We start from the raw sequence: 16,614 nt of genomic DNA, 5'->3' as shown, positions 1-16,614 counted from the left end.
TTAAGAACGAACTAATTAATAATAAGTAATACAAAATTAACAATAATGTAAAAAAAATATTAGGAATAATAAAAAAAATTATATAAGTCACTTTTTGAAGTATTTACTGAACACTGTTACACTTTATCACTTATTTGTAATATAATAAAAATGTTGATTCATCATTTTAATTTAATGTTTAAGGAAATTAATATGTCATATTTACTTTATTTTTTTTAGTATTTTGTAAATTGAGTTAAGATTTTGCTTTTCTTTACCAACATGTGATGGGTTTATAATCTCAAATTTACATAATATTGATAACAAACTAATTGTTATTGAAAATGTAATATAGACAAAACTTGTAAGCAACCACAGTGTCTTTAGTTTGAGCATAAAATAAGGTTATTGTATAAAAAAATAATTAAAAAAATAGATCCTAGTAAAAATAATAAACTAGACCTTTTTAGCAAAAACTAATTAATGCAGACTTCATACTAAGACCATGAATTAATCTGAATAATTATGATATTTAAACACTCTTTCATAAATCTGAATAATTATGATATTTAAACACTCTTTCATACAAGCAAACTGTAGCTGTTATTCACTGGTACACACTGCAACACATTGGAAACTAAATGGTGCAAAATTATTTGCTTCCAGAAGAACAGCATTAACAATGAAGAGATGCAGCAAAAAGAACACAAGTGTAACAAACATCAACTCCACTGTCACATTAATTATGCTTTTCCTTAAGGATCAATGGACAGAAGGAATGCATATTATGGAAGTGCAGAATTCATTATGGATGACATGAAGAAGGCTTTCAAAGATGAATTCTAGAATTTTCATATTCCTCTTAACCACATGAATGACATAAAATGCCCTATCTGAAATAGCACAATTAGAGATACAGATTTGACATGGATACAGAGATATATGTATAATTTCTAAAATATAGAACACGGACAGATATCTATATATTATATAATTATAAATTGATAATAAAGATTTATGTGTACAAGTATGTTTCAGTTTTTTTGGAACAGAAAGATGTTCTTCATGACTGATTTAAAATGATTTATTCCTTATTTTATAATCATAATAAAAGTTTATACAATAAATTTAAGTTTTTAGAAAATCAATGTATTTCTTCTTTTTAAAATTGTGTCAGAACTGTGCTTAAATTGTCAGAAATTCAACAAATATTTTTTAAATTAGACACTTCACCGATACGTGTCCTACGAGTATCGTACAAGTACCAGTGTGTTTGACTCGAACACACTATTTAAGAGGAGTGTCCGAACCTCATAGACTTGAGACCTCTATCGTTTAGAGATAAATCATTGAATAAGACGGTTACATTTAAGAGGATTTTTCTAGTAGAGACTAAAAATTTCCTCTTTCAAAAGAAAAATGTAGCTAACTTTCATATCTGTCAATAGTGAGGCTCTTCCTAATCCTATTGCCTAATGTCTAGCTAGCCTTGTACCAAAATTCTTTAAGCAATGTAGAATTGTATTCCTGTGGTGTAAGAGAAAAACTTTGAATGATGGTTGCAAAAGGACACTGAATAGCTTGAAAGATTGGTTAATGGGTGGTGGCCAAACAACAATTAAGGCTAAAAATGTAAACTCTAAACCATAATGAAATATTGTACAAGAGTTCATAAACATGGAAAATAGAATTAGAACAAGTCTTAAACCAATCACACTGAAAAATTATCCTAGTTTTCCTTACAGGGTTAAGTCATAAAACTATAAATATGAATTAAGATGAAAAATATGATAGCCACCATTATAATGCTAAAGGCATTTAGGTATCATAGACTCAAATAATGGAGAGGGCAATGTTCACTAAATCATATTCTACATATTATGAATGAATGGTTCAAGATTTTCCTCCCATATTTTTATCAGCTAGGTCACTAGACTAGGTGCCAAAATAAATAAAGAACCTGACCCCAACAAAAGAAACAGTGAGGAAACTTAATATTAAGTTTTTGACATTTTTTCTATGTAATTTTCAAGTGCAAAGCAAAGTGAATTATTTGATTCTGTTGCATACACTTCAGTATTGGGTGAAACATGAAGAAATGCAGAGAGAGTATAAAATTTAAAAGAAAAAAAATTGTAAAAATTTAAATTATATTCAGAATTCCATGAATTTTATCTAGAATCTCCCAAGTAAAACATATTGGTATGTTGTACTGTCATGAAGGAAAGTAAATTTACCCTCACACTAGATTTTTGTTCATGACATAACACAGCTGAAAGCCAGATTCTTATTATATTTACACCATTCTGCAACAGCCAAGGACAGGTCTAACATTGTGATTTTGATTTTGCTTCCTAATTATAGTCAAAGGCTGTATTCCAAAAGAACTTGAACAAGTAAAAAAATGGAAATGGCAGCATACTGTCAGATGCTTATGCTTTGACTATCATTTTGCTTATGTTTCCTTTACACATCTGTCTCTTGTAAACCATCTGCATGATCTTCAGTGCTACCTTGCAGCTTCTAAGATTTTCACCTAGCTCGCATTCTTCTTCGAACGATTTAGAATTTCACTGGCATCTTTTAGAAAACCAATGTTGCCAAGCATTGGCAACCAGTTGCACATTGATCATTTTATGAACAATATACTTCTTTTCCATTGTAGTGACAAGTAATTCTTCAGTTTTCCATTTTTGTTTTTCTTTTCCACCCTTGGTATTAAAGTTTCCTATTTGTTTATCAGAGTTCGTTGTTGCAACAAAATGAAAAATATTACCAAGGTAAAGGGTGAATCGTCAAATAGTATTCAATCTCCTCATCATTCCCATTCTATGAACAATTATTGAGTCCATAACTAGATTAAAAGTGTCAACTTTCTTGCTGGATGAAAGAACAAATTAGAGCATCCACGTCTATCTACATGAATTTGACCATGAAATTAAGCAAGTTATATTTAAGAACCCCACAAGAAAAAATGAACCTACATTCCTTATAAGCAATCTCCACCCGCCAATTTACCAGGTTTCTAAGAGGCTGTCTGCAACAAGCTAGTGTCCTATTTGTTACTTTCAACATGTACACGAGTCAACTTTTAAAAAGCCTGTGGAGCCTAACTGTGAAACTAAGGTAATTTGAATATGCTGCTGGACAAATTCAGGAGATTCTACTCCCTCTAATTCCATTTGTGTGAGGTCCAGGAGTGAAAGTAGAACTTTGTTTGGTAAGGAAGCAGATGGTGGTTATAGGGGATGAACACAGCTTGGATACTGATCATTCCAATTTGATGTGTCCCTTTTGGTTGACATGAAATTTGCTGGGGTCAGGAATGGTTACAACTCGTTTCATTTCAAATTGGGGAACTGATAACCAAAACATTCTTGCAATCACGATCTTTAGTGTTGTCACAGTTTTGCTATATGAATGTGGTATGACCTCCCCCAAGTGGTATTTTTGGCCTAAATTCCATATGCACCATCAAGAAGGGACAGTGCTTGAAATCAACACTCTGAAATAGTAAGGAAGCAGAATCAGGTCCCAAAAGACAAATGCAGACCACAAAGAAAAATATAACAAATAGAAGGAATAAAAATAATAAGGATCATCAATATTCAGGGTGTGTCATGAATTCAGACAACTTGTAAAATGTTGAGAGGTCGACTTACTGGAATGCTTTGTAATTGTCCTTGTTCAGTGATCAGAACAGGCAGGCTTCTCCTTGCAGCAACTGGGATAGATTTTAACTTGTGGAGAGCTTGTTTTGCTGATACACTGGCATAGTGCAAACATGGAGATGTCCTGTCCATTATCTGCTTGGTTTCATTCACTGATTTAACCTCATATTGGGTGAAGTTTTTAGAAAGTGGATATTTTGATAACTCAGCCAGATACAGCCAGTCAGATTCAATCATGTGTCGCACCTCAGGTATATGACCAACTACACAAGATGTGCAACAAAAGCTCCTGGCTTCCTTGCTCAAATCCATTTCATAATCCACTAAACCAGAAAGTTCATCTTCATCAATTTTATTTTTCAAACTCCACGTGAGAATGAATCGATCCATAAAGTAACAAAATTGTCCTGGCTGAAGAGATTTTCTAGAAGGGGTAACAATTTCAACTCCATGCTTTGATGCAGGGTCATAACTTGTCTCAGTTTTAGACCTGAAGTTAGCAGTTTCTTGCTTCTGCAAAGCAAGAATATTAGAGTAGGTTGATTCACTGATTATGTTTAGCTTTTTGGCTTCCGTCAAAATTAAAGTAGGATTCACATCCAAAAAGTGTACATCTGAAGCATCTGGAACCAAGTTATTTGCAAATGAGTTTTCATCCTCTATAATTTTTTCTAACTCATTGGCAGCACAATGCACTTCTTGTCCATAAGAGAGAGACTCAAAAAATTCCATCTTTAATGGCAAAGCACAGTCATCAGAGCAGCAGCAGACCAGGAGTCTAGACCCTCTAGAACCAGGATCTGGACAAAGGTAACAACCTGCTGCTGTGATAGAGTTCTACAGGATAATTGAAGACAAAATGAGAAGTGATAATAAATGTTGAAATTAATTAAATATTTAAATAAACTTGTATGTTGTAAAGGAAATATTAGATACAATTCTGTAATTTTGTTAGGAAAGCAATTTTACCTTGCATGGAAATGTACGAATGTAGTCCATTAGCAATTTCATAGCACTGCCTCTGACTTGCCTTTGCCTTTGTGATACAAACTAAAACATAAAATTTGACAGCAATTACAAGTGTAATACACAAAAAAGGATTCAAAACTAAAATAATCACATAAAGATTAGAAGCACCTGTAAGACCAAGGAAAGAAATTTCATCAGGCATATGTCCTCAATTTTCAAAGGACACAGAATCTGTAAATCAATAACAGCATAACCATGCTGCAAAAATAAACCACGCAATGATCCCAACAAACATAATAATAGTAAATTTCAGGGACAGATTAATATAACTTAAGCAACAAACAGACAAAGGGCTTATATTATTATTTTCCATAACAACATCGACATGATATTTAGTTATTCAATACTTAACTTCAAGTGTTATTCAAATAATCAATGAATAGAATAAGAAGTTAAGTGACACTTACATCCTTGATAATCACGGCATCATGTATCAAGCTATAGCCAATTTGATCAACATATGTGCGTGTTATTCTGCATGCAGAAATTATTGCTTGAAGCTCAAACTTGAATTTAGCTGGAAATATTAAAAAAAAGTCATTTAGACAACTCAGCCTGTGTTTTCCATATAAATCACGACCATACCACCTGATCTTCAAGACCATAACAAAATGTTAGTGGATATATTAGCTCAAACTCAATTTTCAGCATGCAGTACAGACAGATGACAACTTCTCAGAATATGTTGTGCTTGCCACAGGTCATGCCAGGAGGCTTACAATGTAATTGCTGTGAATCTATCTAAAATAATCACTTAAGAAATTAGTGCTGAATGCCAAAAGAACTCCCTACTGAAAGGAGTATGTTAGTAAACCACCCATTAACAAAAGTTTCCAGAAGAAAGAGGTAGAGTCGTGACTGAATATTACATTACTGCCACATGCAGTCATTCATAATAGAGATTGTCAGGTGGACAATTAATTGCGATAGTAGCAGACAAGAGACAGAGATTGTAGATGTCTAGATGTCAATAAATTATAATAAAGGGGGAACTTGTATAATCAAGGATAGAAAACCAGATTCATTTTCTCCCCTTTACTGCAAATACTGATATTTTTTCAATTGCACATGCACTACGTTGTTTATGAACCACGTTTACAGACAATTTAATGAGTTTGGGATGAACCAGAATGAGTGCTTTCCATCCAAAAGGGATGATTGCTAGAAGATCTTAACAAATTCTTAGAGTAACATTAAAGAAGTCACGAATCGCATTAACAAAACTTACAAGATGACAAATTATTCAGCACCATCCGTATCCTATTACGTGCATATAATGGGCTCTGATTAGTAGGGTCTTCCACCCAATCCTCACTACCTCCTTGGCATATCTGTACAGATGATTTTTTTTATCATAATTATAACGTAAGATCATGAAAAAGAGAAATCCATATAAAACTAATATCTAGAACCAACCTTGTACATATCTTCCTTTGAAAATTCCAGAAGAGGCCGCACAAGAAGAATGCCCTGGTTTACCTGAACTTCCTGGACGGAATGTGTATATGTAGGGAAAATCTGGGAAGTAAAAGGCATGCCTGCAAGTCCAAGCACACCACTATTTCGAGAAAGCCTTAAAATAAATAACTCGGCCTGCATTGTTTCTCAACAATCACTACATGTCTAACATCTTGAGCAAGCCTTAAAAGGTTACAGGATAATAAAACATCATTAGTCATTTCTCACTCAAAAAGCACTTATGTCCTAAGTATTTAACCACATGCAGACTGTCTATGCCCAAACATCAATAAATCACTTCATAAATACCTAGATGTTGGAGAACCACCTTAATTGTGATCACCCATTGCCCGTCTTAGAGGTGGTCCCTTTGGGAGTTGCCTTAATTGCAACCTCTATGGTGGCCATATAATTCCACACCAACTAGTAATATAGCTAAAATAAAATATATAAGTTGGACACAAACATCGCCTTACAAGTTGATTTTATAAGGTTAAGTTATACCCCATACCCCATGTTCTAAGACTAGAGTTCCTACAGTGACATGCAGTTCATGAAAACAATGTGGGAAAATGAAGAAATGCAAATATAAGTAAATATAAAGCATCATCAATCATACCTGATCATCAGCATGATGTGCAATAAGCAATACCCCAATCTGGTGTTTGGCACAAACTTCTTGAAAGATTTGGTACCTAACGTTCAACAAACCATAATCTGCAATTAGTATACTTTATCAAAGTTCCTAACTTCCCAAAACAGATATCTAAGATTTCTTCAATAAAATGAATAGATGCAATAACCTCATTTCACGGGCAGCTTCCTGCAAATGACCCTGTTTTGGTCTGCCTCTTGGCCAATCACAGCTGGCGATCTCACACCTGATTCCTGTAATAAGTGTCCATGTTGTGTAATGTCAGCCGAACCTATAGCTGGATAAGTTCAAGACCTCGAGTCATGTTACCACACTATGCAATCACTGGAAAATGAATCCTCTCTTGTTAAATTTGCACATAGCATTGCCGTGTAAAATTTGTTATATCATTCTCTTCGTAAACCTCCACAAATTTTGATAAACTCTCGTTTATTTATTTAATCTTTATAAAGAAAATAATTTACCATTGTTTTTCACATGGCTCATAATAAGGTCACGTGAAAATCTAAGAAGAAAATATCCATATTCCATTCCTGCAATAAGAGACAAAGCAACCAAATTTGGACAACGAACCCATTTCTGAAACTCGGTGAGAAACAACGTGGGCCTCCTGTTTGCTCTCTGCTCGAAGACCATGATCAACAATTATCGCCAGTAGCCCATCTATGAGACCACCATTCTCAGTCGTGACAACATTAGCACCAGCAGTTTTCCATCTAGCAGTTAACACACAGAGTGCCATACTGTCAGGGCCACCAGAGACTCCCAAAGCTGATAGGAAAAAGGCATCATAACATCAAACAGTTAACATACAATGCAGTGACTTATTAGTTCACGGCATCATTAGCAAATAGACAAGATTCTAAAACTTTCAATCCCTTTTCAATTTATCAGCATACTACTTTAAGTTTGATTCTGACACAAGTATAATAAAATGGGCACGCACCAAGTTGAGCAAATAGCAAAATTTCCAAAAAAGATTCATTTTTTCTGTATGATATGAGAAGTGAGACAGAGAAGCTGACCAATTTGGTGATGGGGTTTGAGACCAGCCATGGCCATTCGTCTGGAAAATGCTTCTGTGTATTTGGACATGTCAATTGAACATTGGGAAGAGGAAGAAGACACGCTGAAGCAGCAAGCCAATGGAAGTAGATGATGATGATGATAGTATTGATGGTGCACAAGTTTAAAACCAAATGAAAGATTGAAACTTTTTGGTGGGGTTTTGGAGATGGAAGCAAAGAGACAAGTTGCTGCAGTGAGAGTTGAAGAAGATAGCATTAGCTCTCGCGCCATAGCCACTTTCTGTAACAACAAAAATCACTTGGCAAGCTTCTATTGTTTCACTACCAATCCAATAAAAATATTTTCCATAAAAATAAACAATTTTAAACAGGTGCTTCTTTTATTTCTTAATTTTTAAGTCAACAGTATTTTTTTTTTTAAATATTGCAATATTCCTCTACCTTTTATTTATTTATTTTATAGTAAAAAGGTCGTATCATTAGTATAATAAATATATATAGATATAGGTTTTGCAGACATAAACTATTTAGACAGTGAACCCATTAATAAACTTATGAACAATTTATGATTTATCATGATTTAATTTAAATAAGAAAAATTAATTTAAAAAAGATCATCACCAAATAAGCCTAAATCAGTCGAAGTCAACTGATATTAATTTTAAAAAGTAGAAATAAATAAACAATATGAACAATATTTTATTATGCTTTTCTACTTTGTATCAGTTAAGAGTAAAGTGTTGAGTTTCATAGAGAGATTAAGTAAATTTCTGACTAACCATAATAAGAAAAACTTTTTTTATAAATTAAGAGTAGATTATAGAGAAATTTGAAAGATATATCATATAATTTTTATGTTTGAAGGTATTTATGAAAAATATTAATAATTTCACTCATTTTTTCAATACAAAATAAAGTTATTGTATTTTAATTACCAATATATATGTAAGAGATAGAGAATTATATATGATTTTAAGTTAGTTAAAGTGAGATTTCTTAAAAGAATATAAAAGGAATCTGAGATGAAGAATATAAAAATATAATTAATAGTTGATGTTAAAAAATAATAATAAAATGTTTGAGAAGAAGAAAGTCTGAGAAATGAAGATGGAAGAAAGACAAGAGGAAAGAAGCAAAGACTTTGATATGATTGAGACAAAGTGATCCCAACATAAACCAAACCAAACATCAACGTTGGCAAAAACCTGTTTCTGTGTTTCATCTCTGTTATATTCTCTATCTTCAATGTAGGAGCAGAACAATGGCCACCATTTCTCACCAATGGAGCATCTTTTCACTCTCTCTCCTCATTCTCTGCGTCGCCCTCTTCCAAACCCTAACACCCAATTCCGCTCCTCCCCCTCCCAATTACATCGTTGCCTTCCGCCACTACGCCGCCGCCGACCGCCACCGCGCCTACCTCGAATCCGCCCTCAGCACTGAGGGATGGCGCTGGATCCCGCGGCAGAACCCGGCGGCGCAGTTCCCCACTGATTTCGGGCTGGTGGCCATCGAGGACTCCGGGGTGGTCGACGAGATTCGGAATCTGGGGTCAGTTAAATACGTGAGCTTGGATGTGAGCTACAAGAGGGGTTTGTTGACGAAGGATCAGCCACGTAACAAGAAGGTTGGGGCGTTCGAGGATGGGACGAAGAAGCGCCCTGGGAAGATCTTCACTGCGATGTCGTTTTGCGAGGCTGAAGAAGAAGATGAAAAAAATGTTGGCAATCGCAGCAGTTCCGTCAAGTGGGGGCGGGAATTGTTGTTGCAGGTTAAAATTTATGGTTTTCTTTGTTGGGTGTTTGGGGGAACGGCAAAGATTTGAACTTTGATTTGGTACCTTTGGTTATGGTTGTTGGCATTGTTTTGTCTATGATTTGTCAAAATTGATTTAGACTTGTATAATTTAATTACTAACCTGCTATATTAAAATTTAGTTTAATTACTAATCAATTTTAATATTCAACATCAATTTTGTAGACATTCACAGCTATATTTGAATTTATTAATTGAAAGTGTGCAGTTGCTTGTTTTGAGTTGTTTTGGGTTTTGGCAGAGATCACAAGTTACGTCAATGTTTGGGGCTGAGGATCTTTGGGCGAAAGGGTACACTGGTGCCAAGGTCAAGATGGCTATATTTGATACTGGCATTCGGGCTGATCACCCTCATTTTCGTAATATCAAGGTAACTATTGATTTGAAATAATTGCTTTTGGGTTGATGGTGGATGAGTTGAGTGATGAGGAAATTTACAGGAGCGTACTAATTGGACCAGTGAAGATACTTTGAATGATAATCTTGGACATGGGACTTTTGTTGCGGGTGTAATTGCTGGTGTAGATTCTGAGTGCCTTGGTTTTGCACCGGACACTGAGATTTATGCATTTCGAGTGTTCACTGATGCACAGGTAATGCCTGTTGAATGCTATTGTTGAACTCTTTTCTTGCTTTGGAAGTGGGAGGTGATTGAGTTAAAATCTCTGACTGCATGGAAATGACATTTCTTTCACCCGGACTCCAAAATACCGACATTGTAGATGCATGATATAACAATGAACAGAAGTTTATAAACCTATAGTAGAAGCTAGCAAGCTCTAAGTGGAGAACCTAGATGCATCTTCATTTGTTATAAAAATGCACAATGTTTTTTTCCTCTAGTTTTTCTGCTTATAATTATTTTATTCTAGAATGCTTGGCAAGATTTTGAGAAGATTGCATTCAGCCTGTTGCAGGTATCATATACATCATGGTTCCTTGATGCCTTCAACTATGCAATTGCAACCAATATGGATGTGTTGAACTTGAGCATAGGTGGACCTGATTACTTGGATCTCCCGTTTGTTGAAAAGGTAAATTTCTTGTGCCTATCTGTTCCTGCTGCTCATTAATTAGTATTATTAAGTTCTTTATTTTGCTTATTTTGAGGTAGAAAATTACAATGTATTACTTACGAAGATATGATGGTATTATTTGGCGAATAGTTATAACATGACATGTTAGTTTCTCTGCTGTAACTTATATTTAAAGAAGCCATTATTTGTTTTTGGTAATTGTGTGCAGTAATTATTTCTTTCACATAGTACCGAAATGTCCTTTATAGAGCTTTATGGTAACAGATATGGGAGATAACAGCAAATAATATAATCATGGTTTCTGCAATTGGAAATGATGGACCACTTTATGGAACTTTGAACAATCCAGCAGATCAAAGTGATATCATCGGTGTTGGTGGTATTGACTATAGTGACCATATAGCCTCCTTTTCCTCACGTGGCATGAGTACCTGGGAGCTTCCTCATGGGTAACATCCTCTTATTAGTTTGTATCGCTTATATTTCACTGTTCCTGCTTCACTGTCATTTGTTGAATATTTCTGATGGCGACTTCTGTATTATTTTCCCTAGCTTTTTTTGTGCAAATAGTTTTAGCTGTTGAAGAATGGATATTTGAGTTCAAACAACTAATTACCCATATTTCGCTGAGGCATAATCTCCACTTACAATTTGTAGCGATCCTATTTGTAGAATTGATGAGCTTTATGAAGCCTCAGTCATTGTACAATGACGTGTTAGATGTTTAGCTAATGTGAAAATCTTTTTTTATTTACATGAGTTATTCTTGTCATCTGTATTTTTCTGTAACATCTTTAATTTGTATGCAAGTTTACTTTCTTGTTAATAATTTTTTAAATTGTATTAACATCTGTACCTTGCAGTTACGGCCGCGTGAAGCCAGACATAGTTGCATATGGACGGGACATTATGGGATCAAAAATTAGTGCGGGCTGTAAAAGCTTATCAGGAACTAGTGTTGCAAGTCCTGTAGTTGCTGGTATTGTATGTTTGCTTGTCAGCATCATTCCTGAACCTGAGAGAAAAAGTATCTTAAACCCAGCAAGCATGAAACAAGCATTGGTTGAGGGTGCTGCAAAGCTTTCTGGGCCTAACATGTATGAGCAGGGTGCTGGCAGAGTTAATCTGTATGTTCTCTTTTTTAGCTTTCTATTTTATTTGGTTTTAAGATATATCTTGTTGGGACACACAATTTACCATAGGAAAGCAATGCTTGCCGAGTTATTGTTACTATGATAGTTCTCAGCATTTTAGAAACTAGGCTAGGCAATGAATTAGCATGAGTGTATGTATATATACATTCATAGTTCGTTGGTCAAACCATATTCGATCCAATTGGAAACATATATGCAATGTTATTGAACTTGAGAGTCTACATAGACTTGTGGGGACTCCATACAACTCAACTTGCAGATTTGTAAGAGTCTACTTCCTATGAAAAAGAAATAATACTTGTAAATAGCATACTTGTGAGCTTTTAACTGTGTCCATGGTGTTGTTTTGAATGAATTTTCTTTTGCTCACATGGACTCGCCAACTCAGTCACAAACTAGCAAGTCTGCTCGATTTTGCCCATGTCTGCCAGACTTAGCACAAGTCTACTCCAAAACTGAGTTAACTCGTGGCCAGTCACTAGACTCATAAACTTGTCCAAGTTTGCAAGATAAGCAGTGATTTTGGTAACAATGCATACATGTGTGTGTCTGTGTATATATATATATATATATGTATTTACAAACTAATATAAAAATTATAAGAAAACAAATTAGTTAAACTAAAACAATTTGTTCAACCAGTTTGACATACTGATTTTTTGCCTACTAAACAGGTTTCTACCTGTATAAAATGAGCATATGGTTGGGTTAATTGGACTAGACATTTGACCATTTAACCAATTTTCTTCTCAAGCTGACCAGATATATAAACAATTGTAATTGCCAGATACATAAACAATCGTAATGTCCCAATACTTTATGGAAGCTTTTTAAGTAGTTCCATATAGTTTTAACCAAACTGAGTTCCTTGGTTTTAGAAACTTCTTTAGCTGGCTTCCTGCGGGGACCTGAAGGACCACAATAAAAAAAGCTTTTGAAATTATTGGGATTCATTTACGATTTTTTAACTGCAATGATTTAAAAATTCCAAAAACTAATTGGGACTTGCCAGATTATCTAACTGTTCTTAAATCATGTCTTATTCTTCAGGTTAGAATCATATGAGATTCTTAAGAGCTACAAACCTAGGACAAGCATCTTTCCCAGTGTTCTTGATTATACAGATTGTCCTTACACATGGCCCTTTTGTCGTCAACCACTCTATGCAGGTGCCATGCCTGTCATCTTCAATGCCACCATTTTGAATGGAATGGGTGTTATTGGATACGTTGAAAGTCCACCAACATGGCACCCTTTTAATGAAGAAGGGAATCTTCTAAGCATACATTTTACTTATTCTGAGATCATTTGGCCTTGGACTGGTTATTTGGCTCTTCACATGCAAATAAAGGAAGAAGGTGCACAGTTTTCTGGTAGGATTGAAGGTAATGTGACTCTCAAGGTTTCTAGCCCCCCGGTTCAAGGTGAGAAGGACCCTCGAGTTAGCATCTGTGTGCTTCAATTAAAATTAAATGTGGTGCCAACACCACAACGATCAAAACGAATTTTGTGGGATCAGTTTCACAATATCAAATACCCACCTGGATATATTCCTAGAGATTCCTTGGATGTTCGTAATGACATTCTTGACTGGCATGGGGATCATCTGCATACAAATTTTCACATCATGTTCAACATGTTACGAGATGCTGGTTACTATATTGAATCACTCGGTTCTCCTCTTACATGCTTTGATGCTCGGCACTATGGAACACTTCTGTTGGTGGATCTTGAGGATGAGTACTTTCCTGAGGAGATTGAAAAACTAAGAGATGATGTTGTAAATACTGGATTGGGATTAGCTGTCTTTGCTGAGTGGTATAATGTAGATTCCATGGTAAAGATGCGATTCTTTGATGACAATACACGAAGCTGGTGGACCCCAGTCACTGGAGGTGCTAATATTCCTGCACTTAATGATCTTTTGGCTCCATTTGGGATTGCTTTTGGAGATAAGATTCTGACTGGTGATTTTTCGCTTTTGGGTGAGCAGAATCGATATGCATCTGGGACAAATATAGTGAGGTTTCCAAGGGGTGGTTATGTTCATAGCTTTCCGTTTTTAGATAGTTCAGAAAGTGGAGCCACACAGAGTGTGCTGCTAACTTCTGGCTCAACCAAGGTGTGACATGACACCTAACTCATTAATTATTGATATTGAAATAAACATTGATAAATGTAGCCTCTGAAGGAAGAAAAGAGGTTAAATGTAAAATACCTTCTAATTTCGAAATATGGTTTCTTTTTGGTGAAACAGGCAGATTCTCCAATTCTTGGTCTCATGGCAATGGGCAAAGGTCGCATAGCTGTGTATGGGGACTCCAATTGTTTGGACAGCAGTCATATGGTTACAAATTGTTTTTCCCTTCTGAGGAAAATACTGGATTTTACCAGTGAAGATGTTAGAGATCCAACACTTTTCTCTGATTCAATTAAACAAGACTCTCCCTTGTATGAAGCTGACAATCAGTTGCCATCCCGCAGAAGTGATGTAAATTTCTCTTCATATTCAGCTATTGTGGGTAAGGAAATGATCTGCGGGACCGACACAAGGTTTGAAATCTGGGGAACTAAGGGCTACAGCTTGCAAGTCAGAGGGAGAAACAGAAGACTGCCGGGTTTTCCTGTCATTGATTTGGGGAGCGGTTTCAATTCATCGTCTGACACTTCTAACACTAGACGACCAAGGTTGACAGTAAGAAACAAGGATGATTCTCTGGGGAACAGGTACTTAGGCCTGTTCTATGAAGACGAGGTATGAAAAGAAACAACTATTGTATTGGTCATTTACTGTTGATCTTTATGTTTGTGATCAGATCATGCATATTGCTAATATTCTGGATTCTTTGATCCTTCTTGTAGCCTGATGCACCTATTCTGGTTGTTGGTCACTGGCTAGTTCCTTTTGTTGTCGCAGTAACTGGTTAGTAAACTACATGTATTTTTACCATCCATTTTTAGACCATTATATCTATGTTGTTTAAGCTTCATGCATTTTACTTCTGGCAGGTGTTTTGCTATTGAGTTTTTGGCGAATTCGCCAAAAGAGGCGTAGACGAAGGAAAGGATCAAGTTCTGGTAGATTGGCCAACATATAGTTTAGAATTACATTAATCAATGAAATTGTAACACTAGCCTCCAAAGAAACCCCACTGTAGCATTAGCAGCATAGTAACATCACTCACCAGCATCACTGTAGGAAAATAGCCAAATAAGTTGTGCCTTGTTTCCTAGAGTTGTAACATTTTTGCTGTTTTGGATGCTTTTCAAATGAACAAATTATCTGATAGTGAATTCATTTTGTCTAATGTTTATGGCTATTGGTTCAGCAGAGTATTATAGGTAATTAATAACTAATTGTAATGTAGTTTTCTGTTTTTAAGTAGGTTTCTTCTTTCCTTAACCTCTTAAACTATTGAAGTGTAACTTTTAGATACCTGGTTGTGTTCTTGTTTCCTATAACAATGTAAAAACATGAGATAAAGGTCTAAAGTCGATTTTCTTAATGATTTCAATTTCTACTTGAAAAGAACATCAAATATATAATCTCTAAAAAGAAAAAAAAATCATTTATAAAATATAATGAACAGATAAATAAATTAAAATTGATTTTATATTGTAAAAAATTTACCTATAGAATTTGCTTTTAAAATTGCACTACACTCGGAAAAAAGACCTTCGAATCTAATTATTTTGTTTTCATATTATCTTCTCAGTTCAGTTTCGATCTAAATAAAGTATTTAATTTTGAGAAAATAAAACGATTTTTTTTTGTTTTTCTTACATTGAAAAACATAGTAATCGAAAAACATAGTAATAGATAATTCAAAATAATTTAAAAACGATAAAAAAATTGATGAAATAAATAATTAAACTAAAATAGTAGTTCAAAATCAATTAAGAAAATATGTTTATTTTTTGCTGAAAATTTAGAAGAAGAAAAAAATGATTTAAAAACTAACAGGGAGGTATGCTAAAAGCCACACCTAAACTGGTTTTGAAATTCTACTGTTAAGGAGAAACCAACACTGCACAATAGAATAGAAAGTGTAGATGAATCAAGAATCATGCAAGTGGAAGAATAAAAGAAAAAGCATAAACACTAGACAGAGAATTAGATGCTAGGGAATCAATAATTAAGCTGAAGAATCAATAACTAAGCTGAAGAACAACGCTTCCTTTACAGTGAGAGTGAAAAAATCATTCTAAAATCAGTGTATTTATAGTTTTTGCAGGTGAACATCAGAGAAGACAAGAACTAGTTTTGAATAAGTGCACATTCACTACACACACACCTTCTTCAACTCATCCATTCCAATATTTTGTGGTGTGCTGCATCTATTCTACACACTAAAACATGGGAAACAACAACGTTGCTTTTTACCGTCATAGGGGGAATCTTCCTTTTCCATGCCATGTTCAACTGGGAGGAGATGCTACCATCAACTTGACCACATCTGTGTGTTACAAGGGGGATGATGGATCATATGGCATTGAGGGAGAAGTTTCATACACCGTTTAAGGGTCAACGTGCAACCTCGCGTTAAGAAGATTTGTTGACAAAAACGGCCATGTCAACTACGTATCGTTGCTTCTCCATGACAGCATAGCATTTTTAGACAGAGAAAAGCTATGCATGAATATATGCAAAACCGAAACCGGTTTTATTACGATGGAATATAAGTCTAAAGTCAGTTCCATCGGGTGGACGAAGACGAAGAAGAAGGTTGATGCATGGGGTGGTGTTACGGAGACCAAAGTTTACTTGTATGGCACTGCAAACAGGTG

At 35.0% G+C, this 16,614-nt stretch overlaps 2 protein-coding genes across 9 annotated transcripts; one reads left to right on the top strand and one right to left on the bottom strand.

Moving 5' to 3' along the window:
• Positions 1–2,904: 2,904 nt before the first annotated feature.
• Positions 2,905–8,143, bottom strand: RSY3 (Adenine nucleotide alpha hydrolases-like superfamily protein). Of its 6 annotated transcripts, none has more exons than XM_090301356.1 (11): positions 7,818–8,143; positions 7,366–7,563; positions 6,941–7,025; positions 6,757–6,832; positions 6,096–6,272; positions 5,908–6,010; positions 5,087–5,196; positions 4,788–4,850; positions 4,620–4,700; positions 3,642–4,487; positions 2,905–3,484 (listed from the first exon to the last, which is right to left on the bottom strand). In XM_090301356.1, exons 1-11 carry the CDS (start codon positions 8,089–8,091, stop codon positions 3,392–3,394), a joined length of 2,106 nt encoding a protein of 701 aa, XP_090157482.1. In that variant the 5' UTR covers positions 8,092–8,143; the 3' UTR covers positions 2,905–3,391. The 6 variants fall into 6 exon arrangements, with proteins under 6 accessions (XP_090157482.1, XP_068503405.1, XP_090157485.1 ...); XM_068647304.2 differs by having other exon boundaries at positions 4,788–4,877; positions 7,818–8,142; XM_090301359.1 differs by having other exon boundaries at positions 4,788–4,877; positions 6,941–7,069; positions 7,257–7,563; positions 7,818–8,104.
• A 738-nt stretch (positions 8,144–8,881) lies between these two features.
• Positions 8,882–15,134, top strand: S1P (SITE-1 protease). Of its 3 annotated transcripts, XR_016520524.1 has the most exons (11): positions 8,882–9,591; positions 9,877–10,005; positions 10,076–10,228; positions 10,553–10,669; positions 10,937–11,121; positions 11,536–11,799; positions 12,877–13,721; positions 13,820–13,948; positions 14,084–14,581; positions 14,689–14,749; positions 14,836–15,134. XR_016520524.1 is itself a non-coding variant. In XM_068647302.2 (10 exons), the coding sequence occupies exons 1-10, from the start codon at positions 9,082–9,084 to the stop codon at positions 14,922–14,924; spliced, it is 3,078 nt and encodes a 1,025-aa protein (XP_068503403.2). In that variant the 5' UTR covers positions 8,882–9,081; the 3' UTR covers positions 14,925–15,134. The 3 variants fall into 3 exon arrangements, 2 of the variants coding, with proteins under 2 accessions (XP_068503403.2, XP_068503404.2); XM_068647302.2 differs by having other exon boundaries at positions 12,877–13,948; XM_068647303.2 differs by having other exon boundaries at positions 8,887–9,591; positions 10,543–10,669; positions 12,877–13,948.
• Positions 15,135–16,614: the final 1,480 nt, after the last annotated feature.

Source organism: Phaseolus vulgaris, chromosome 4, assembly GCF_051622355.1.
Source record: "Phaseolus vulgaris cultivar YP4 chromosome 4, ASM5162235v1, whole genome shotgun sequence".
NCBI classification, from domain to species: Eukaryota; Viridiplantae; Streptophyta; class Magnoliopsida; order Fabales; family Fabaceae; genus Phaseolus; species Phaseolus vulgaris.
This window is presented reverse-complemented; position numbering and strand designations above follow the sequence as displayed.